This window comes from Apostichopus japonicus, chromosome 15 (assembly GCF_037975245.1).
Source record: "Apostichopus japonicus isolate 1M-3 chromosome 15, ASM3797524v1, whole genome shotgun sequence".
Lineage (NCBI taxonomy): Eukaryota > Metazoa > Echinodermata > Holothuroidea > Aspidochirotida > Stichopodidae > Apostichopus > Apostichopus japonicus.
In genome coordinates, this window is record NC_092575.1 from 26,622,527 (window position 1) to 26,646,233 (window position 23,707).

Genomic DNA, 23,707 nt, shown 5'->3' on the forward strand with positions numbered 1-23,707 from the left:
CCCTAAAATCTTAAATGTAGGTTAAATTTATGGTCCACAAGAGGCTTAACAGCAATCGGGAGAATCACCATTGTTAAGACACTTAAAGTTTTACCAGGATGCCCCCCCCCCCCCCGCCGAACAGATTCTTAAAGGAGCTTGAGTAATACTTTCCGCATTATCTGGTATGCCGGATAAGATTAACCATAGCAGTAAGCTGTTAATAAATATATAAGTATCAAACTCCGCGCCGCTTTTAAAATTACACTTACAAAACACCTAGACTATAAGAAATGAAACAACGCCATCTCTATAGTTTTGATACTTTTTATTGTGAACTTCTTTGCGGATTAGGTAAAGGAGACGTGCACATCCACGAAATCTCTTGAACCCAGATGATTCCATAGAATCTAACACAGCCTGCCCTTCTTCTACCTGTATTAACGAAGCCTATACACGTTTCTCGTCTTCCGAGTGAGATGTATACACCCCCCCCCCCCCCCCTCATCGCTCTGCCCCTGCGCACATGGAGCAAATCAGTCATTTGAACATGATGTTCTGTTTCTTTATTCGTTCAAACGTGGATCCTTTGCGATGGCAACAATAAACAGGTTTTTATCGTAGATATTCTTATTACCATAGCAACCATTTGGATTAAGGGGAAAGTGTACAAAGCATTCACAGGACAGGATGATAAAAAAATACAAATTAGAACCTATGCATTCATCAATATTTTATACTCTATAGTACTTGTCATAAACCAAACTGTTTTGCATGTTAGGTGTAGCTAACGATTTGGTGTATCCGAAATAGCCCCATTTCCAGTCCATGTTGCAATAAAATCTACAAGAGAAACTGGCCAGTCGCTTTGTGTCCGATTATTTTCTTTGCCAATTTGAAACGTTTGTGTGATTGGCTAATATAGGCTACTAAAGAATTTCTTAAAGTTTTGCTATAACAGATATGTGACTAGCATTGTCTTAATGTTACGTTATGTACGTACTACTTTGATGTTTCATTACGTATATATATAAAATTTAACGTTACGTCACGTATATGTAAAAGATAAGGCTATGTATGAAAAATGTAGGTCTTCATATCCACAATCGTTTCGAGAGATGGAGAGAGAGAAAAAGAAAGAAACCAATAATATTCATAATCGAAACATTCCAAGTCCTAAACAAATCCACGTCCGGTTCCACAAATTAAAAGTTAAAAATCGAGACCCCCCACGATGTTCTTCTTCATCACGTGCGATAAATGACGCATCCGATGACGTCATACTTCTCTCTGTGAATCATTCCAAGGAGTGCAACTGGCGAATCTCAACCACCTTTCTTTCTTATGTTCTCATTTTATGAAGGCTGATTAATATTTATTTAGTCTCTACAGCAACGTGGTCATTTGTCGCCCAACATGGTCGATACCTCCTGGTTCCAAACCTCGTTATCGCCTGTTTAATTTATATAAAGTATATTCTATGTGGTGTCACTCATTTTGGTTTTATTCGTTCAATCCCGACCATAGATTAGTCCTATTACTAGAGCGACAACGAATCCAAAGAAAAGTAACATGATGAAGAAATAATACCAATGACTTTTGTATCGTCTGTCACTAGTGACTGTTTCTGGAACGGTGATAACCAAATCCCTAGAATATGAAAAAATGAAGAAATAAACGAAAAGTTTAGGAAATTCTTTTCCAACTTACAATGTTAGTGTAGTATACTCTCCACGCTAACGTTTTTTAGACTTTTAGTCTTAATAGACTTTATATATAGACTGATCAACATTTAATTGAAACTCATTTTAATAATTAACCAAGATTAACAGTTTTGTACCAATGTCAAGGAACTCAGGCTCACACGACTACATACACATCTTAACAAAGTTAACCCTGCAGTATCACTGGAAACTTGTCATAATCAAACACCCAAGTGTATACAATTCAGTCGCGCTCCAGGGGAACAAAAGTGCGCCACATGCACGCATCTCATGGGGAACATCCCATCATGTGAGGGCTCAGCTATATGCACAATCCACCTTACCTTCCTTTTTAACTAAAGTATATATAGTGATGTTCCTCGCTTAAATACATCTTATAAAATTATAATGTGAATATTGCTTTCATCATTAAAGCTAATTTGATTAATAAATTCTTACGTTTCATGTTGTCCGTTTCGTGTAGGTGCTTCCCCGTTCGGGAGAGTATTTCCTTGTTCGGTATCAAGATGAGATGGTGACGTTGCTGTTGTTTCCGTATCTTTGATCCTATTATCGGAAATATGCACTGAATTATTAGTTCTGCGAAATTATAGGAGTAAAACAAACTCAATTATTATACTATTCATTTCTCTGCAAGTAAGAGAACAACAAATAATATGATGGGAAAACGATACACAAGTTTTACTAGAAAAAAAAGACATTTTTGGCAAGATCGGGATACGAACTAGTGACTACCTTGTGATTACTACAAAGTCCTGTTTATGCAAACTGAGATATGCAGCCCGTAGTTGGTGGTGATCCCTATATAGACACTGGTTATGTTCTTGGAATGGGTTTTGTTTTGGGGGGGGGGGGGGAGGGGGAAGGGCGCAAGTTAAAATTCACGCATTTTAATAAATTAAAACTAGAACCATATTGTGCAAAATTAGCCTAGGCCTATTTCATGCCAAAAGTTGACGAGTATGATTGGCCAACATTTAGCCGTTAATTACATTTACTGCATCAAATGTCCCCAAAATCATATTGTGTGTATGTCGCTCTAAATTTGGATACAGTTTGTGCCAATAAATACCTTCCGTCATCATGATGTCATATCATCTATTTGCAAATATATTGGAACTTTATATATTAAAAAATTGTCCGTGAAGCGTAGTATAAAAGTGAACCGATCGTTTTAACCTTAAAAAAAACTATTACTTATAACTTTCCTTATCGAGAAACAAAAAAAAACACGGACTGTCGGTTTACATTTTGTGGTTGAAAATGTTCACCATGATTTGGTCGAAAATATCAACCTATCACAATAATTGCCTGTAATTTTACTGATAGTTAATAGACTTACTGCGCATGTCCGTTTTCCTGCGGTGGTTTATTGTGGTTTTCATCTGTATTTTGGTTCTCTTTTACAATGTCTTTTGTGACTTTCTCTAATGTATTACTTATGGCTGTTTCAGTAGAATTGTCATATTTGACTTCTTTGTCTGGTGTAAGGTCATCTGGTTTGTCCGTCGCTGATTGGTCAGCTGTTGTTGACGTTGTTAATTCTATTTCAGGTGGTTCTCTGCACAAAGAAGAAAAACACACTGTAAATGTTAAGGAGCATTTCTTAATATCATCTAAATATTTCCCTTGTCATCTAAATATAACTTTGGGAGTAATGAAGTTAAATATTCACAACGCATTGATACATGTTTGAAAACAATAAAACGGTGTTGGTATTCATATTACAGTTATTGATTGTTCAGTTCTGTATATAAAGCTAAATAATATTGTGTTGAAATAAAGTGTTGACGGTAATAATACAATTCCTCAGTATTTAACGATTGAGGAGCTGACGTCACCATCGGTTTAGCATCAAAAACATGCTCTAGACTTTCAATATAGCTTAAAAACTTCATATATTCAAAGCAAAAACAAATATATAGTTTGCTTATTATTTTCTTAAATATATTTTAGGACTGTGTGACATTAGCGAAATAAGTTTTTCTCTCTTTCAAACTGATATATTTCTGGAAAGAAATTTCACTTACGGATGAACAATCGCAATAATTTCTTGTATGTTTGGTGATGACGTCACGTCGGCCGAGATATCTTCCTTGTCTCTACACATAGAAGGCAAATATGTGAATTCAGTACGAAAGTTTACGCGAATTGTACTGACGACAAAATAGTGACTGAATTAACGTATATCAACAAAATTTCCGTGTTCTCCTCAAATTTTCTAACAAGAAAGGACGGTGAGTATACAGAAATATTAAGAATTAAGAATCACGTGACTATTTGTGAGCAAATGACATATAACCGGACATGCTCTGGCTAGAATGTATCTCTATAAGCAGTTAAAATATAGAGGGCGTCCTTCTCTCTCAAAGAATGGTTATCATCTACGGTATAACACTTGGCCATACTGCCGAGTTATTTTAAGGGCCACCCCCCCCCCACCCACAAGAAACCATCTTCCCCCTCCCCTAACCACTTCGTGCAGCAGAGGCCCTAAAAATGGATTTAAGTAAATATAATGCTTATAATGAAAGTTTAATTGACACGAGGTATATCCTACTTTGACAAGAATAATAAGTAAGAAGTATTATACTCACTATATGAGTATGGTTATTATGATTTATGAGATTATTTACTAATAATAGTATGCAATCCATTACCATAATCCAAGAGCAATGGTGCTTCATCATACATCCTTCAATACAAACATGGACTGAGTGCCCACAGCCCAAGCCGCCATGCATCCCATGAGCAATGGTGTTTGGTCAATCATTCATTCATTATACTCTGACTGAGTGTCCGAAGACATCCACCACTAGCCGCAATACTCATCCTGTTCTCTTTCGCATGTATCTAAATAATATTTACTTAAAGTGGGTTGTTTACAAGTCCAATAAAACATGCTTACAACTTTCCGTTCTCGTTCGTACGTTCGTCGTGGTCGTTTACGTTCTGAGGCCCATCTTCATCCGGTGAAAATCTGCAAAAAAGTTTAACCCCAAATGATATTATAGTATTGACGTAACCACCACAATGTATGGAACAATATATGAAAGCATATTTCCCCTATACCATAATGGTGCCCCAAAAAGATTTTCACCGTTTAACCCTTTAGCCACATAATTTTGCCATTAGGGTGTTCTAGAACGTATGCATTTACAAATGACAATAGATACGGTGAAAAGATATTGCTAGGTGAATTACAGGATGCCCCTATAGACTACATTGGTACACCCGCCCCTTCTGTGCCCCTAGCATTGTTATGCCAACCTAAAGCACATTACTGGAGAATTTGCTAATTACCCGGCTGGCCATACTACCGTACTTTTGTCCGGCTAGACGAAAACTTCTAGTCTGTGTCTTATAATCATTATATGGTATAATTATGTTAATACTATGTTGGCTTAATATAGAGCGACTAATGTTAATGTGAAACGTAACAAGCAATTTTTAGAATGTACTCTGGTAAGTCACCAACAATTATTACAGTTTTTTGACCCTACCGTAACTTTCTGTAACGGATGACCTCAGCAATAAAATTAATTTTGATATACATTAAGGACCATTGAAAATAAAATCAAAAATTATCAGTCCGGGTTGGAATTTTACTCTTATTTTCATTTCTGAGAAATGAGTTAAACAGCTGAGATTCATCACTTACGTAACTGGACTATTTAGTCTAGATACTATATATATATATATATATATATATATATATATATATATATATATATATATAGGCCTATATATATAGGCCTATATATATAGGCCTATATATATATATAACTATATATCAGTTCCTCAGATGCTACACAAAACTCAATGTGAAAAAACATAAGACTTCGCCGGCCTCAAATGACATGTTTACAATGCATTTCAATTTTGCCAATCCTCAGTTTTATCTTTAATAGATTATAATATATCAAGACTATAGTTGTGCCGAAAGTGATCCGTAAAAAAATGTCTATTAAAACGAGCACAAAGGGTTTCTATCATTTCAGCTGAGGCTATATGTTTCAAAATTGTAGTTTACACATCAAACTGTTTTGTGATACCATGAAACATGTAGGACCTACACAGTTCATATGTATGTGCGCAGTCACGTCCGCATTGTATTAATTCAACGCCAATTACACCCTTGACTTCCATTACACATCAAACAACACTATAACGTTACATTAATATATCAAACATAAGCATATATGTTTAATGTAACACTTGAAAGAGCTACTTCACCCACAATTCATTTGGATCAAGTTGAAATATTATATCCAATACTATAAATTCCCATACGGTCATAACACAGCAGGCGATTAAAATGTTGACATGCCAAGTACATTGTGATGGATTCGAAAAATTTGGCATTTATGTTGTATACATATACCTAATACAAGAAAATGATTTAGGTGACGAATTTTGAAAATGAAATCGGTTGATTAATTTTGTCGTGTACTATACACAACTTAGCATTACCCTTGGGGCTTTCTCATCTCACCCAGTTGGGACAATTTTTTTTTATATACTGTACTGTCATTGCCTGCTTCAAAGCACTTGCATTGTCAGTACGAGCAGTTTGAATATCATGTTTCTATCAGATCAAGGTTAGAAACTGTTTGTACTGTCAATACCACTGCTTTGAAGCATGATATTGGGAGAACAGTTTAGAGAGGTATTAGCATAAGGAAATTGTCCCGACTGGCTGTCTCGGCTGGTCTACGTCATGAAGATTCATGTAAGCGACCAATCACGAAATAAATATTCAACATAATGAATATTCTACTAAAGTAACATAATACGTTTTCAAATGCCTATAATAATTCTCCTTTAATGGTTGAGTATAAGGTTTAATCAGACTATGACAAATTCAACATAATATGCATCTGTGAGATATACGTCTTCAAAGAGAACATGCTAGATTGTCTTTTAAAATGGACACTCACATTCAAACAGAAACATATTCATTTGTGTCACATTAAAATAAATTCAATTGCTTTTTTAGAACTTAAATCATCTAAAATAAAGACAATTCGAAGCATGAGAGTAAATTTGGTGTATGGGAGAGAGGAGTGGGTGGGTGGAAAGGGGGGTGGGGAATCAGCCGACACACGAAACTTTGACAAATTTGACAAATGCTAAACTTTGGTTCCATCATTGATGACCATAAAGACAGAATACTGTCAACATTAACGTGCTATCGAGGTGTAAACTAGGTTGGTACACGTAACTGGAAGGTCAAATTGTTCAAATAATTACGTTATATGCAACGAACGATGCTATTTTTGACAGCATGATAAAACGGTCAAAAGATCAATAAAATACAACGTATGTGTATTAATTCATAAAGGTCAAGTGCGTACTAAGTATATGTAAACTAGGCTATACAGAGGGTGTTATGTATATTCGTATTCTTATAGCAAGATATAAGTTGTCAAAAAGTTTTACACACACACCCAAAATTGTTGTTAATATTGCCAGGCATACATGCACCATCACACACAGACACGTAGACGAACGTACAGACACATTTATTTCTGCAGGATTCTGCCTTTTATTCAATCAAGTCTTTGTGTGACGCAATCGATAACGAAACCACGTGTTCACTAATCCTCTATATATAGAAACGATCAGATCCAGATCAGGAGATCAAATGTGAACCTTTGTTTCGACATTAGAAGTCGGCATTGACATGTGAAAATATACTGATAGCTTTTTGCTATGAAGGGGGTAACCTAAAACATGCCGTGAAAAGCTCTTTCCGTACTATTTGTTAATTAGATTTAATTTTATTTAAAAATATACTTACGCTTTGTTTTCCATTATCAGATGTGTGTTATCTTAGCGCCACGAAGACGTTGGAACTACTTTAATACGCTGGGTTTTTCCCTGAGGTGACTGTTGTAACCATTTGCTATGTGGAAGCTTCGTGAAATATATATTATAGAAATCCAGACCCTTGAAAGAAATGATGAAAATATTACTTATGACTCTTGCATAACGTACCGTATTTAAATTCTGAAAGCAGATCTTAGGCTGTGATGATACAAATAGTAAATAATTCATCCGCATGTTAAAGTTAATCAGTATGTCATCTAATTAAACTACTATAGCATGCACTCGATCATACTAAAAGTTCGAAAGACCTTTTACTGCGACAATCAAAGCAATTATTTTGTCACTGAGACATTTCATTTTCTAATTGAACGCTTTCATTGTTTTTGAATGATTAATAATTAAATTTTCAAATAAATGCATAAAATATTACATTATGAAATAATTAGGGCCCAAGAAAAGATTTCTGGGGACAACACTAATGTCATTCGAATTCGCGTGTCCGGCGCAACTTTTGTCCTGCAGCTACGGCTGGATGGAAGCGAAGCATTGGTCAGTAGAGTCCGATAACGTAACGTAACGATTTTAAAGAAATTCCTAAGAACGCTACGGGATGCGCCGCCATTAACGTTATGTGTATAGCCTACATATAACAGCATACCATGGGCCGTTTATAACGGTATCGGTTAATTTATGTCGTATTTTGGTAAGAACAAACTAAACGGTACTGACTGTATGTATGATGAGTGTGTATGGTAAGTACTCTTCACTGTGGAATAAATGAATCGCACAGTTTTGATTATTAGTCAAGTTTATGTTAAAGAGGGAAGCTATTGTATTAATTCATTTTTGCATTATTTTCCATTAACCAGTTATTAGCACTTGCTAATGGTGTTTCTATAACCGCAAAATCAGCAACTTTCTTCGATAGGAGTTTAATCGGTATATGATGCTCATTTACAAGCTTCAGATTTTGGCATTTTTGAAACAATAAAACCTAACATTAAATTTATGGGACACACGATATTCTGTATTAGGCTAAATGGTTAATAACTGTTAATATTTATATTATAATATTTAAATACAAATGTAATAACTCTTTAGATTCAGTTGTGTAGTTGTAAACAATGGACATACATTATGTATTTAGACACCGGGGTTTCCAGTTTTGTGTGAATATTAGTGGCTTTTTCAGAGTGACGTATACTTTATCACACAAAAAAATATTATATTTTTACTATATATACCTGGAGTCTGCAACGCACTAGAATAAAGCTTGAACTTACGAGAGTATGAATGAGCTCATATGCCACCTATAACCAGTTCGTTAAAATATTGAATGGTTGGCTATGGATACCATGGATATAAACCGCGAATAGTGATCCCACCCACGTTTACAACTACCGTCAGTTGGTCTGACCACATTTATTACATACTATTGTTTTTACAGAGTTATGGAAATTTAATATCACCGCAGTAAATTTGTTCAGAATAAAAACATGAAACAGACTATGATCGCTTACCGTGAAAACGACTTTAAATGTTTAATGTTAGAATGAACCTGGGCAGGATTGTGTTGTTGTGGTTTTGTGAATACGTAGTAAAAGGTCCCATGTTCTTACCGGTTGTATAGACCTAGAGCAGATTTGTAGTTCTTTCAAAGGCAGTGAAATTATTGGCGACGAAGAGTTAAGTTTCATTTTATGACTGATACGTATATCTTTATCATCGTATTAGCTGAGAATGGTGGTTAGGTTTATTCATACTCAGACGGGACCACCCCCTATCGTATGAGATAAGTCGAATGATGGTTAGGCTTAAGTTTCCTCTGAAAGGAGACACTGAGCAAACTAATCACTGTTACCATATATGATAGAGAACTTCACCAACAACTTAAAGTAGAACGATAGTGACAGAAAAAAAATCTCTGATTTTCATATATAATGTAGTTTATATGTTACCAAGCAACATATTTTTTTAATTTTCCAAATAGCACACCGGAAGGTTATAAAAAAGAGAATTAAAACATCGTTTTTTCGCCTCCGTAATTTAGGAATTTGCAAACACTGCAACGACCTTGAACAGCCCTCAGGTCAGTGAATGACGTCACTGTGATGATCTTTTCTGTTGTGAACTGTTCAGTACGGAGCTGTGCGTGCATTTCGTGTCAGCATAACTGTTATTTTCCGGCGTAATGTTCAAGACATAAATAGATAATGAATATCATGGTGTTTCTTGATTTCTTCACCACGTGTTTACAAGTTTTTTTTACGAAATTTGCGGCGATTTCGCAACGATTTCCCAATATCTGAAGAGGTAACTCGCAAGCTGACCCAAAGTAACGTAAATCTCAAGATCACGTTTTTGGCGGGTTTTATACAGAGTGATGTATGAATGTGCTCACTTACCAGTCAAACTGGCACAATAACAATAGTGATGATAGTCTCAAACGTAGTTTAGTATAACATCCGAAAGAAAATCCAAAGTTCTAAACAAAGTAGATTCGCTTGTATGCACTAGACCTACTGTAAAACATAAACGTTCCTTCGGTTCCGTGCGTCATTTAATCCAACAGAAAGGTTTCATTGAGCTTGAAATACAACCGCATTTGAACTCAATCGAGTAGTTAGTCTAGCTCGAACAATTTTCTCACTACATGCAATGCCTATTGCGTTTATTCACATGCATGCCTCGTGGTGTGGCCCGCAAGGGCGGCGGAAGCACTTTCAATCTGGGGGGGCACCAACATCAAAGGGCACTTTGCAGAAATTCGATTGGACTGATGCAGCATTATATACCCTTTATAACTCTTATTGTAGGCTATTATCTTATTTGCATATACACATCACTCCATCAACGTCCCCCCCCCCCCCCCCTCAAGGAAAATATGCATATAGCACTGCAATATCCAATGTGCAAATTGGGAAACAAGGAACAAGTTTTCTTTTGAGACAAAATGAGGTGAAAACAAGCTATATAGTTGCTAATGTAGGAATCATCTGGATTAGAGTTTATTTCTTGATAATATCTTAACCATTTTTTTCCATTCGAAATAGCTTTGAGTTTGACCAACAAAAATTCATTAAAAGTCTGGGGCGTAGCCAGGATTTGCAAAGTTGTATGCACGACTATCTGAGCGGAGCGCCACCATCGGTTGGCGCGGAGCGTACAAGAAATTTTTTGGTTTTACAAACCCCTTAGATGGCCGGAAACGGCCCTTCCCGAGTGTTCATTCTGGTTCCCTGGCCTCTAATTGCTAACTTGAGACACCTCAGTTTTTATGTAGAAAAAGGGCAAATTTTTAACCTGAGGAAAAGTGGGGGGCACGTGCCCCCTGTGCCCCCCCCCCCCGGTTCCGCCGCCCTTGGGTTTGGGCTTCAGGAGGAATCGTATTCTAGCCCAACTTCACGTAGGTCCGCAAACGGTACTTTCACACTGTGCAAACATAAGTGACAGTGTGCGTTACCGTAAGTAATACTTACACGATGTTTTGTTTCGCTCGAGCATACACACATTTCCTATTCGTATTACATTTAAAGTGGTTTGGAGGGTATGAACACATCTCTGCCCAAAAAATCTCTGCCTAAGCGACGTCCATGCCCCAATTGAAATTTGCACGTGGATTCTCTCCTCACATAGTCATTAGGTTGTTCACGTCTGACATGACTTCCAGTTCCAACACTTACTGTTGCATTTATCGGGATATATATAAATAATGCGGCATAAAAGCATCAATCTTTCAAACTTTTTTTTACTTTAGTGACCTTGCCACACGCAAGTTTCAATTGAGCCCGAGATGGCTCTATGAACGGTTATTCCATAATTTACATTGGGGCAGTCGGCTTCACTAAAACGACAGGAAAAAGCAGGAACAATAACACCTTATTAAAATTAGACCGTTAAATGTCTCACGCAGTGTATCAAATCTCCTCTCTGGTTTAGGTTGTTTGTCGAGTCCAATATAGAGCAGGTTGCAACTAAACTTACACACTAAGTGCACACTGCTGAAGTACACTACGCCGAGCTCTTTTGTTATCATCATAATGACGTCACATGTCACTGTAGATCACGTGATCATCATATCGCTGTTCGCGAAAAGCCCAATTTTTGTTTAAAAAATCAACGAGTTTAGGGATTTTTTTTTAGCCTTTCCCAACATCGGATTGACTTGAAATTTCACATGTGTAATATGGAAACCAACTAGAATACTCTTGAATAAAATCGTATTTTTTCCTCGATGCTGAAAAATCACTATCGTTCATCTTTAAACAAAGTTAACCCTTGAATCAGGTGATTGGCGCTTTCCTACATTAAATGGTGTTTGGAGGCTCTCATAGATCAACTGTGTTGTATATCAACAATTCCAACGTCATTTCCAACTTATTTCTAAACAAACACATCATGACAGTTCTCTGATTGTATTTCAAAGATTGTTGTATATAACCCGGAGAATACTGTTAACCACACGTATGTACTTGTAAAGTCTTTTGACATCGTAGCTCGTAATGAGGTTCGAAGTTCAGCATTGTTTATAAATCGAGGTAAAACTATAAGGCCATTGTTAAGTCTGTGCGATTTCGCAGCTTATAGACGAGCGTCAGTACTACTTTTTTGTCTTACATGAAATGCTGGGATTTAATTCATTTATTTGTTTTATCGCCAATTGTGTACAAAGGGAAAGGAAGTCTCCTAAAAGTTTTAAAGTTTTAAAAGTTTTAAAGTTATTTATACAGTAGTGAGTAATCAGGTGACATGAACGGAGAAGTATAAACTGCTGGAGGGGAGAGTGGGTATAAGGTGGGGAGGGGGTAGATGGGGGTGGAGGGGATTATTTGGACCTCGTCTTCACCTTATACCAACAGTAACCACCGGTACAAAAAAGCGTAATGAGGAGAACAGTACCTTGCTTCAAACCAGTATATGCGGACCTCATCAGGAAGGACGAAGAGGTAAAAGGGAGGGGAAAGTGAAGGGTTCAAGAGGAACGATGTATTCCAGTACTCACCCCATAATATTATATTCACACAGGTATTATATATATATATATATATATATATATATATATAGGTCTACACGCAGGGTTGTACCAATAACTACTTTGTGTGTGTATGTAGGGAGGGGTAGGTGGGATATGGAACCCCCAAACCCCAGGCAACCGTGCCTGAGTATATTAAACAATTTTGCGTTCGCGTAGATGTGCTGATGATAAAATAATAACTAATTCAATGACATGTCACTCTTTCATATATTTATTTTACTGATAGACAGAAGTTTACATGTTGGTGAACTTCGACTCAGGCAAGGAATGAATTAATTTGCTTTCACTCCACATCCTTCCCACGTTTATTAATTAAAATTGTATTCATGATGACAGGCTTGAATTCAGGCGTTGTGTGGGGTTGTACAATCCCTTTGTCAAACACATCAACATGAAGTAGCTATATTTAAGTTGAGCCTTGCGTGTAAACATGTACCGTATTATAAATCTGATTTATTATAGCATAAATATACCTCCTAATGAACACTTTCACCCACTTTTTGTTTCTGGTGAAGGATGCTCAGACTACCCCCCCCCCCTCCAACATGAAAGTCGGCTTCAACGACCTTGGGGCCACACCCTCTCCTTTTTAAAATTCTGGAACCCATTCGCCTACCCCCATTGCATATGATGGACAGATTCTGGGGGTTGTCCATATAAACTGATTACAAGTCTCACCACCCCACCCCCAAAACTGAAAAGGTGCGGTAAAGTTTGGATCCGAAAAAGTTACAGGTTATGAAGGAAAGAATCCAATGGTTTATGAGAGAAGCATTGTAACGACCTGTTTGAAGGTATACCCTATACACTAACTTCAGTCTCTTCAAATTGCGCTCTTAGAACTCAACACGCTTGACTTTCTGAGTCTGCATGAATGGGTGACATCCTTGCTCTTACCAGGCGTAAATATATGAAATCAATCCAGAAAGACAGGAACATAGGGTTACGTAAAAGTAGTTGTGTTGTGAAGAATAGGAAAGTGAATTATGGTTTTGAAGCTACCAACTTCAGTTTAGAATCCCGGACCGCTTCCTCCTCCCCCCCCCCCATTACCCCCTTCCTCTCCGTTGCTCCCTGTTCCATCTTCCTTGCGCCCCCATACCCTTCGAATCCCCATCACCCCCCCCTCTCACTCTCCTTTTGTTATACTTACTGATATTCTTAGAGGAGGTTGCCTAGTGGGCTAATTTGAAAACGGACTACTAAACTCACTCGGTATACTTACTGCGAATTGGATTCTTTCAGAGTTTCCGAGAGTATTTCAGACGTGTGTTACCAGGACGATGTCGTTGGTTAAGATACCGAGGTTCACAACCATGTACACTGCTCCCACTGCCTGGTTCTCGTCTGTTGTCCCACTGGCAGCTGATGCAAATTATTCACAGAATCATGGTTTTGATTTTGAATTTTGACGTTTCAGCATATTTCTATTGATGTTGACATGAAAAATCAATGATTATAAGAAGACACGCAGCTCGAATGACTTGAATGAAACAAACCCAACCAGACAATGACAACTGCGAGTATATACATGCACCCAATACGCTCCACAGTAAAGTATGTCTACATATATATATATATATACGGTAGTTACTTACCGTTCGTCAATCAGTATTGTTATCGCAATAGTTTGTTTACATCTTGCAGACCACGTGTTTACCTTATATCTAAGAGGCGTGTACTTTGTACACGGTCTTATCAGTTAAAACAAAGTACAGTGAGCGAAATGAATTGTCTCACTGCATGGTTTAAGTTAAGGCCGTTACATGTAATAACCTATACGTGCCAACCTCCTTAAGTATACTAATTGACTAAGGATTTGTTCAAAGATGTTTGTAAGCGTCAGTTATTATTCATCAGTGTAGATAATTTTTTTTTTCTTTACTTCTAAATCTGATTGAAATATGGGCGTGATTGTACGTGACTCAATTGTTGTATTCATCATACTGATAAAAGGTACACTGAAGCAAAATGGGTGTGGTCACAAAGTTAACGAACTGGGTAGTATAAAATAAAGAATATAAACGAAACAGGATCGGGTTGAATAGCTACTTTATAGGGATTAAAATTCATTGAAGTTCACCGTATTAAACGGTAAGAGGGTCCGAAGTCTACACCCCATTGTTCTGAAGCGTGGTCAGGTCGTTAGATATGAGTGGTATAGCCTGGTCTGCACCTATATCATTGTGTAATTCAATGGTGATAGGTCACTTCAAACTAAGTACTAAATTAACGAAAACGCGGATTTCTAAAGCGTTTGCTTCTTCTTGTTGTAACTAAATTACACGATTATTCAAACGTAAACAGGTTATTCCATTGAAAATCCCACATAAAATGAATCTGCGTTGCCACTTATGACGTAAGGAAATCGAAAAATTTAGGCACTATTTTGTAAAACTTTTAAACCTCGGTAAACGATTCTTGTGGATTTCGGTTGTGCATTTTGCGTTTTATCTTTCAGAAACTCCAAGTGGGTATACACTTTTGGTAACCATGAAATAAGTGAATTATATAGGCGAACGGCAGGGCATTAAATATGACTTTTCTATTGTAACTAACTTCAAAAATGATCAGATTGGTAGTGAGTCTGTATTCCTACTCTGCGTTTAGAACCTTGTATTCGAAATTTCGAATGCGTACTCATTCAATGGGAAATTATACATGGTGCTCTTATTCATGCGGTTTTACTCCTTACTAATTCCTGTTGGACTCACACCCATGCTATTGTATACTAGTACTCATGCTGTCGTGCTGGCATTCGTGCTGTTGTACTCGTACTCATGCTGTTGTACTTACATCCGTGTTGTGGTACTCGTACTCATGCTGTTGTACTTACATTCGTGCTGTTGTACTCGTACTCATGCTGTTTTACTTACATCCGTGCTGTTGTACTCGTACTGATGCTGTTGTACTCACATTCGTGCTGTTAAACTCGTACTCATGCTGTTGTACTGGCATTCGTGCTGTTGTACTCGTACTCATGCTGTTGTACTCACATTCGTGCTTTTTTTTAAATCGTACTCATGCTGTCTAATTTCGTACCCGTGCTGTTGTACTCCTGCTGTTTTACTTGTATTGATATGTACGCACCCATGGCTTTTGCACTCCTTTCAATGTCGTCCTTCTCTTACTCACGCTCTTTTTTACTCATTATCATATTGTTGGACACCTACTCATGTAATCGTGTAGTCGTGCTGATTTACGACTGGCTCATATCGTTGTACTCGTTTTCATGATTTTAACATATTGTTGTATAATACGTACGTTAATCATTGTTGCTTTTACTCACCCATGTCGTTGCTTTTCATGTTTTTTGTTTTCATATTGTTGTATGTAACGTACCGGTACCCATCCATTGCTGTAGTACCCGAATTCATCTCATCATACTCGTATACCCATGTTGTTATTTACGTAATCATGGGTTATATAAAGTACAAGGTGTGAACTGGGTACGAAATTTCAAGCGTTTTAGTGTCGAAACAGTCCAACGAGGAAGAAGCCGTTGCAAAAAAAATGGCCGATTTTATCTTTAAAGAGGCGCTAACTAAAACCAAAGTCACATATGGCTCTGGCAAAAACTTAAAAAAGTGAGGGCGATACTTCTAAACAGATATTCAAGTAATTTGCCAGAAATTGTATTGTGGGTATTCTTGTATATCTGGCAATGAAGTACGCACATTCAGAGTGAAAAATCGTCCACACTTTTATTTGAAATCTCCGTCCCAATTATACTGTCCCTAACTCGAGATATGATTGAATGAATTCGATCTAATTCAACTAATTAAACCCCTCCCTTACTCAAATTAAGTGAGTCGCAGTATTATGTGAAGATTGAAACTATGAAACATAACCTACTTTAAAGACAGCAAATCCTCTTACTTTCGTTCAGAATGTGACAAAGAGGAATTATTGTTGCTGATATGCTCAGCATAGCTAACCATTCTTCCAAGGTGATACACGAGTCCTGCACTCTTCAACATTACACACATTTATACCCTCTTCACCCCCCTCCCCTCGTCTTTATAGTTCCGCCATCATGTAGCCCCTCACATCCGTAAATCCCTATACCACACTCTCCCTGTTATAATTCGGTGATTGGTGTTTCTTAGCATGCTGATATGTTTTTTTGCAGTAATTCCTTCCAACCAGAGCTTTGAGATTAATCACACAAACCCACTTTTGTGAGGTTTAGTTAGTATGCATTTAATAGTCCTGCAAATGAGTAAAGAAAAATGAGAGAAATTAAGTATCGATCCTCTTAATATCATGTTATTGTGTTTGCGAATTTAAAGATCTCACCAAAATATATTCCTCCAGCCAGGTTCAGAGCATCGAGAATCCGAGAGAAATAATTCAAATCAAAGGTTAAAGTTCGAGTCCACGACAATGCATGGATTCGATACCAGACTCGGGTCCGTGCTGTACCATAAGGGCGAACTCGAGCAACATAGCCCCACCTGGAGAGTTTTGATTATTCACAGGAATCAGTATTGGTCGAATATCTTTAGAGGTTTCTTCGTTTGGCCAATAATTTGACCAAACTACTGAGAATTCCTGAAACTGAGCTTTCAATTAATTCAAAATAACATTTTCCCCCACATTATTGATGATTATGATGATGATGACGATGATGATGATGATGATGATGATGATGATGATGATGATGATGATGATGATGATGATGATGACGACGACGACGATGACGATAACAACGACGACGACGATGACAATGACGACGATGATGATAGTGATGATCACAAGTGAAGACAAACACACAAATACACAAGACTAATCAAAGAAATGTCATCAAGAGCATTAGCTTCGGAGTAAGTTGTTTACTTTCTTCTTAAACTTACTGACATTTGAGCCCAGCATGACTTCAAGGAGTAAATTATACCAACTACGTGGAGATGTGAGAACGAAACACTCCACCGTACCCCCCCCCCCCCACCCCCAGACCCGAATTGTTTTTGCTTCTTTCAGGAGAGACAAATTCCGAGTAGGATTATACTTGACAAAGAGATCGGAAGTAGACAAGCAGCGTTGGTTAAACGATGATTATGTACGTAACAGGAAGCCAGTGAAGACCATTTAAACACTATAGGGTGGTATGATAAGAATTTCTGGATAGAGTTAAAAGCGGATTAATCCTTCCAGGCTTGTTTTTGAATGAACAATGGCATACCAAGATGCTCATGCTTTTGTCTGATTCCTTTCTGGTTAACAATTAACTGTCCAGGTCAATACCAGACGTATCATGGTGCCTTTACTACACAATGTTAAATTTATAGTGCAGTCTAAACAAAGTAAAGATAACAAGAGCATGGCAACTGAAGCTATCTATTGAACAAGGGCCTGCCTGAGCTTAGCCCTAGCTGCTCCGCTTTATCCAATGTCATCGAATTATTTGCCAAAATGTAAATAGAAATGTGCTATGGTGCATCATTAAAAAAAAAACGTGTTGCTGTCACGTACCCGCACTCCAACCCTCTTGTACCAATTGCTTGTATAGGATTATAGTTTCCAGGGGGAAATAATCACATCGTCGGCAACCTGTCATTAGTTTATCAGTAGTGATAACTGATAAGGATAATTTAACTATCCCTGTAACAAATTTCATAACTAACTTTGTCGAATTTACGAAATTGCCATTCCTCAATAAGTGAGCATATGTTCTTGTCCGTATATGCGTAAGCTCTGTTGACACTCATCCATTATTAATGTAATTGAATATATTTCCATACCCTAACATAATGTATGCATCTCGTTACCTCGCAACCTTTGCACTTGCCCACATCTATAGTACTGAGCCTATGGGAGACGAACCTAATTAGTATCCACAAAACAGGAAGCTGGAAATCCCCTTACATGTTAGAAGCTATTTACGGTCTGTACACGATATTACATATACAGTGAATTGGCCGGAAAGACGCACGTACTGCATCGCGAAGAACGGAACAGCAGTCATACAAACACAGGACAAATGACGAAGCGATACATGCACTTTACATGTTTCTCTTCAACTTGCATATTTAATACATCGGAGTAAGGTAGCAATTCCTGTATACAAGGTAAGTGACCCAGTGTCACGTTTGACTTTATATATGAAGTAGGAAACAGTTTGCTTTTTTTTTTTCTGATAATGTTTGTTCTATCACAATATGCGTAGTCGATGCAGAGGTATAGGACCACCTTATATAAGGTGATATCATATATTGTCGACTACATTCACGTTATAGGCATGTCAATATTTACTGTAGGCTTAGGCCTATATATTTTTCTGTTCTTAAACCTGAACACATTTAGTCCATTTTTAGCGGTTTGCGCTGAATGACAAGGACACTGCAGGCTACAACAAATTGCCGTGATTTCTTTTAAAGACATAGAATTATCCTTCGAAGTTCGAATATCCGGCAAATGTTCATTATTAAGGGTAACCGGTGATTTCTCCCCTGAAATTCCGCCGCAACTAATGACTATGTTTCAAAATGTTCTATTATACCTTCCTTGCAGCGTTCGAGCTAACATTTTGCTCAGCAACATGATGATAATTTTGAAGAGTATTGTAAAATGCATCTGGTAATTTTGTAGAATGTGAGGAAAAAAAATCCCATCGATAAAGATAAAACCACAAAACTGTTGCAAAATTGTCAGATATCAACCCACCCTCTAAAACAGTTCAAGTGTGCAAGGGAAAACAACTTAAGCAAAACATCTTCCATTTCTTTACATAATCAGACGTGAATATCCAGAGGCAGGGCCTATGCACCTCCTTCCCCTATAATTTCTAGCCCCATAAAATCAACAGTGGTTATAGTACAAGCTTGTGTGTATTCTAAACGCTATACACCTAGTTTATATCTAAATATGCCAAAGAATGAAACATTTCACCTCTAATTTTGTTTTCCGAGGAAGAAACTTGAGACCCAACATTCATGCGCGTCAGCTTCAACAAACCCCGGGTCCACAACCCTGATACTGTACTTGCATCAACAATAACCTGACAACAAAGTTTAACATTTAAAAAACATTTATCATACATAACTAATAAAAACAAGAACATACAAACGTTGGTCCTGCTATCACGATGCTTTCTGTCGTATCTGAAATATTTCGAACTGTACATTGCATAGGATTAGGTATACTATATATGATTTCCTCTACATCGACGTAATTTGCACTCATTCAGCAGAAAGGGAACAATGCAAACTTTGTTATATATATAATATATATATATATATATATATATATATATATATATATATATATATATATATATATATATAAATGAAAATCGTAATGAGTTGGAAAATCAAGAACAGTGAAAAAACTTTCAGCCTCCACCGGGATTCGAACCACGGGCCTCCCGCTCTGTACGCGGACACCCTAACCACTAGGCTATGGACGCTGATTGTATGTCCAGAGGTTCGAAACCGGTAAGGAAGATCGTAATTCCACTGTAGGCGTTTGTCACCTGTATCGAACAATACTAGTTCTGTTTTTGGTGACATGTTTTGGCTTACTCTAGAGATCAAACATGATGCTAACCAACTCGAAAATCATTTGTGATTCCTAAAGCCGGATCTCGAAAGAGATACTTTGAACATAAATATATATATATATATATATATATATATATATATATATATATATATATATATATATATATATATATATATATATATATATATATATATATATATATATATATATATATATATATATATAAATATATATATATATATATATATATATATATATATATATATCTAAACGATGAGTCTATATATTCCAGGAGTATTTTGCACTCTTTCAGCAGAAAGGGAACAATGCAATCTTTGTTATATAAATATATATATATATATATATATATATATATATATATATATATATATATATAAACGATGAGTCTATATATTCCAGGAGTATTTTGCACTCTTTCAGCAGAAAGGGAACAATTCAATCCTTGTTATATAAATAAATATATATATATATATATATATATATATATATATATATATATATATATATATGTAAACTTTTTTTAAACTTTTTTATATAATATTGTATTATGAATTGTATCATACTGCGCCATGAATTAGCTTATCACTGTCAATGAAAATAAAAAAACACAACGATGAACATAAGCGTCATCGGCCAAAGTACAGTGTTGTTCAAATATTTCTTTATTTGCTTTAAAAGTTTATGTTTATGAAGATTATTAAACGAATGACAGATAGATAAACAAAGACATAATTTATAGTTCGGTTAACATTTGAAATAAATTTCAGTCATTAATAGAGAACGCACTTTGAAATTCTATATAAAATATGAAAGCATAAAAAAGTAACATAGTTTGTAATTCTGCAGGGGCAATTAATGGGTTTGAAATTGCAGAATTGATAAAATATATCATTTTCCTCCTTTTCTTTGTAATAATATTTATAGATCATCATGGCTTTCTTAGTTGTCGGCGCAGTACAACTTGTAGGCTTCACCCAAGGAGGCATAGCGGCAGGTAACCTAATTTATATACATAAAAACTAGAGAAAATGTATCTAACAATGTTTTCAAAAGTAATTTATAGCTTCTTGATTCAAACTCCATTATTTGCCATGTTGTCTTTCTGTCTTGTTTAAACTATTAGTGAGGTTGGAGTGGAGTTTGTATTTGTTCGTGGTCTTAAATAGAGTACATTTATGATTAAGACTACTATCCATCACATCAAGCGACCTTTTTATTCGTTTCGTCTCACTTCTAGGTTCGTTGGCTGCGTCGATGATGTCAGCGGCTGGGCCAGTCGCAGCTGGTAGTCTAGTAGCGGTGTGTCAGTCTATCGGAGCAACCGGCGCAGTGTCCTTTGTAACCGCTGCAATCGCCAATACCGCGTTTGGAGCCGCATTAGGGGGCGCTGCTTACGCAGCCTATCGCAAGTTCTTACATGGTGAAAAGCTGAACAAGGACGAAGCAAAGGCTATGGCCGAAGGATTTAGAAACTACGTAATGATATAGTGATGTTTAGTTTGCAGTAGCCGTTTGATCCTTCACCCCCCCCCCCCCAACCCACCCCAGCTTCATAAAACACATCAGTAGCATATGAGAACATAAGCTGCAAGCCTGCAACGTAAATATATATATATATATATATATATATATATATATATATTAATATACTTTTCAATGCTACTGGGGAAGCTTCACCATTTTACTACGTGTATTATTTCCTAAAATCCCCCAATTCTCCCTTTTCTTGTGATTTATTCTAATCGTATAATTATTTGTCTACATTGATGGTAATGTGTATCTATTATTCTTGGAATTGGCATATAACTTCAATAACGTCACAAATATTTTCGGACTGTTCCAATATATAAGGAAAGGGGATGAGGGTTAGGTTATCATATACTATCGTTGGTTAAAGGTTTCTATGTATATTTTGGGTTATCTGTAATAACAATGAGGGATCCCTTTATTCTTCTTTGGAGCACAATGCTATGGGCATAACACTGTTAATGATTAACGCTTTTATTAATCACTTATTAAAACAGTTTCAACAATGGCTATGTATGTCAAGTTTCCGACGCTATAAAAGAAGATATTTAATTGACATTAAGGAATATGCCAGTGACACAAAGTTTGACTTCATATATGCTCTGCACATGCTTCATTTTCTAATTATAATATTCTAAGTGATTTATTCTTGAAATGTTTTAAAAATATAGTATGCTACTTTAGACCTCAAGTTTTGCTCTGTATTTCTATTTTTTGAGCAAGTATTAATCTCCTCTTTGGTCAAAAATGATGTCAATTTTATAAGGATAAAAGAAATATATTTTTCCTAAACTGCTATGATGGTAACATCCGCTGCACTGTGATGTTGTCAGGTGATGACCACACCACATCATACGAGAACGTAATTGATCTATATATAAGAATGCCGAACGCTTTCAAAGCAATCGACTCAGTAATTCAGCCATTTACTTTTGAGAAATATTCCATGATAGGCTAATATGTTTACAATACGTTACCGACTGCAGTATAATTGAAAATTTAGTTCGTTGTTCATAGGGTTAAAATAACATATATATATTTTATTTTTAGCTTTTGGAATTAATTTAACATAGTAATATTTCCACCTACACCTGCACCGTGCAGCCAACATCACCAATTTGGCATTAAATGTTTAACATGTTAAAGCTAAATGTCAGACCGTGATTTACGTGTTAGAGTTTTCACATTAGTCTTCGAAATATACAGATAGACAAATTGTCTTACTTCAGGCTTGTGGTAATATTTTACTTACCTTTTTTGAAAAGGAATACCCTTCAAACGATATCCTTCATACGCCCCACCCCTTTGACACAAACCGTCAATAGTGAAGATTCCAAACACAGAATATGGGCATTTCTAATATATTTTCTGCATGTTAGACGTACCTGGTTGTTTTGCATAACTGTCTCCTTGAAAGGTGATACCTTACAGTGGCGCAAAATAGGAAAAGAGTGGGTAGAGTGAGGGCCGGGGGCCATGGAAGCCCGCTTTCGTTGTATGTTTTTGCCACATCTATATAGTCTCATATGTGACCCCTGTTCGAAATGGAATGATTCGTGAAGTGTCCAATGCAAATCGATGGAAATGTGCGTATCAAAGCAAGTATGTTTCCTTGGGCCTGGTCCTTATATGGGGGAGTGTTCGAGAAAAAAAGTGTTATAATTGGTGAGTAAACACTATGGTGATTACATATATAAATGTTCTTTGTCGATCGAAGCTTGTTTGTCTAGACACGAGCTATTCAAATGTGCAACCCTATTATTTTCAACAATAAAACCTGCCTTAGGAAATCATCAAGGTCACGGCTTTCTTGATTTCAAAAAAGATAAAGTTCATCTATAAGAAGGCAGTTGTAAACACAATTACGTTGCTTAGTAGCGCTCTGAACTGCTTGACACTGTATGTACTTTAGTAAGAAGATCAGTGTTCTGCTGTGAATGGAGATATAATTATTTCAGTTAGTCCGTAATTAGGAACATTAGTGAATAGCCTAGGTCAGCTATCAGAAAGATACATTACTGCCATTTAGTCCATCGATTGTTTCTTAGTGTATTTACATCGGTTAACGGCATTGCAGACACCGTTA

General features: G+C 36.6%; 2 protein-coding genes across 3 annotated transcripts; one reads left to right on the forward strand and one right to left on the reverse strand.

Moving 5' to 3' along the window:
• Positions 1-292: 292 nt before the first annotated feature.
• LOC139981276 (uncharacterized) lies at positions 293-14,111 on the reverse strand. 2 transcript variants are annotated; one of them, XM_071993531.1, is made up of 7 exons: positions 13,796-14,111; positions 7,507-7,655; positions 4,612-4,683; positions 3,734-3,805; positions 3,046-3,264; positions 2,142-2,249; positions 293-1,629 (listed from the first exon to the last, which is right to left on the reverse strand). In XM_071993531.1, exons 2-7 carry the CDS (start codon positions 7,518-7,520, stop codon positions 1,491-1,493), a joined length of 624 nt encoding a protein of 207 aa, XP_071849632.1. In that variant the 5' UTR covers positions 7,521-7,655; positions 13,796-14,111; the 3' UTR covers positions 293-1,490. The 2 variants fall into 2 exon arrangements, with proteins under 2 accessions (XP_071849632.1, XP_071849631.1); XM_071993530.1 differs by having other exon boundaries at positions 2,142-2,282; positions 13,796-14,109.
• Positions 14,112-18,443: 4,332 nt separating this feature from the next.
• LOC139981280 (uncharacterized) lies at positions 18,444-22,844 on the forward strand. The gene is made up of 3 exons (XM_071993539.1): positions 18,444-18,641; positions 21,019-21,088; positions 21,332-22,844. The coding sequence occupies exons 2-3, from the start codon at positions 21,025-21,027 to the stop codon at positions 21,580-21,582; spliced, it is 315 nt and encodes a 104-aa protein (XP_071849640.1). The 5' UTR covers positions 18,444-18,641; positions 21,019-21,024; the 3' UTR covers positions 21,583-22,844.
• The last annotated feature ends 863 nt before the right edge of the window (positions 22,845-23,707 follow it).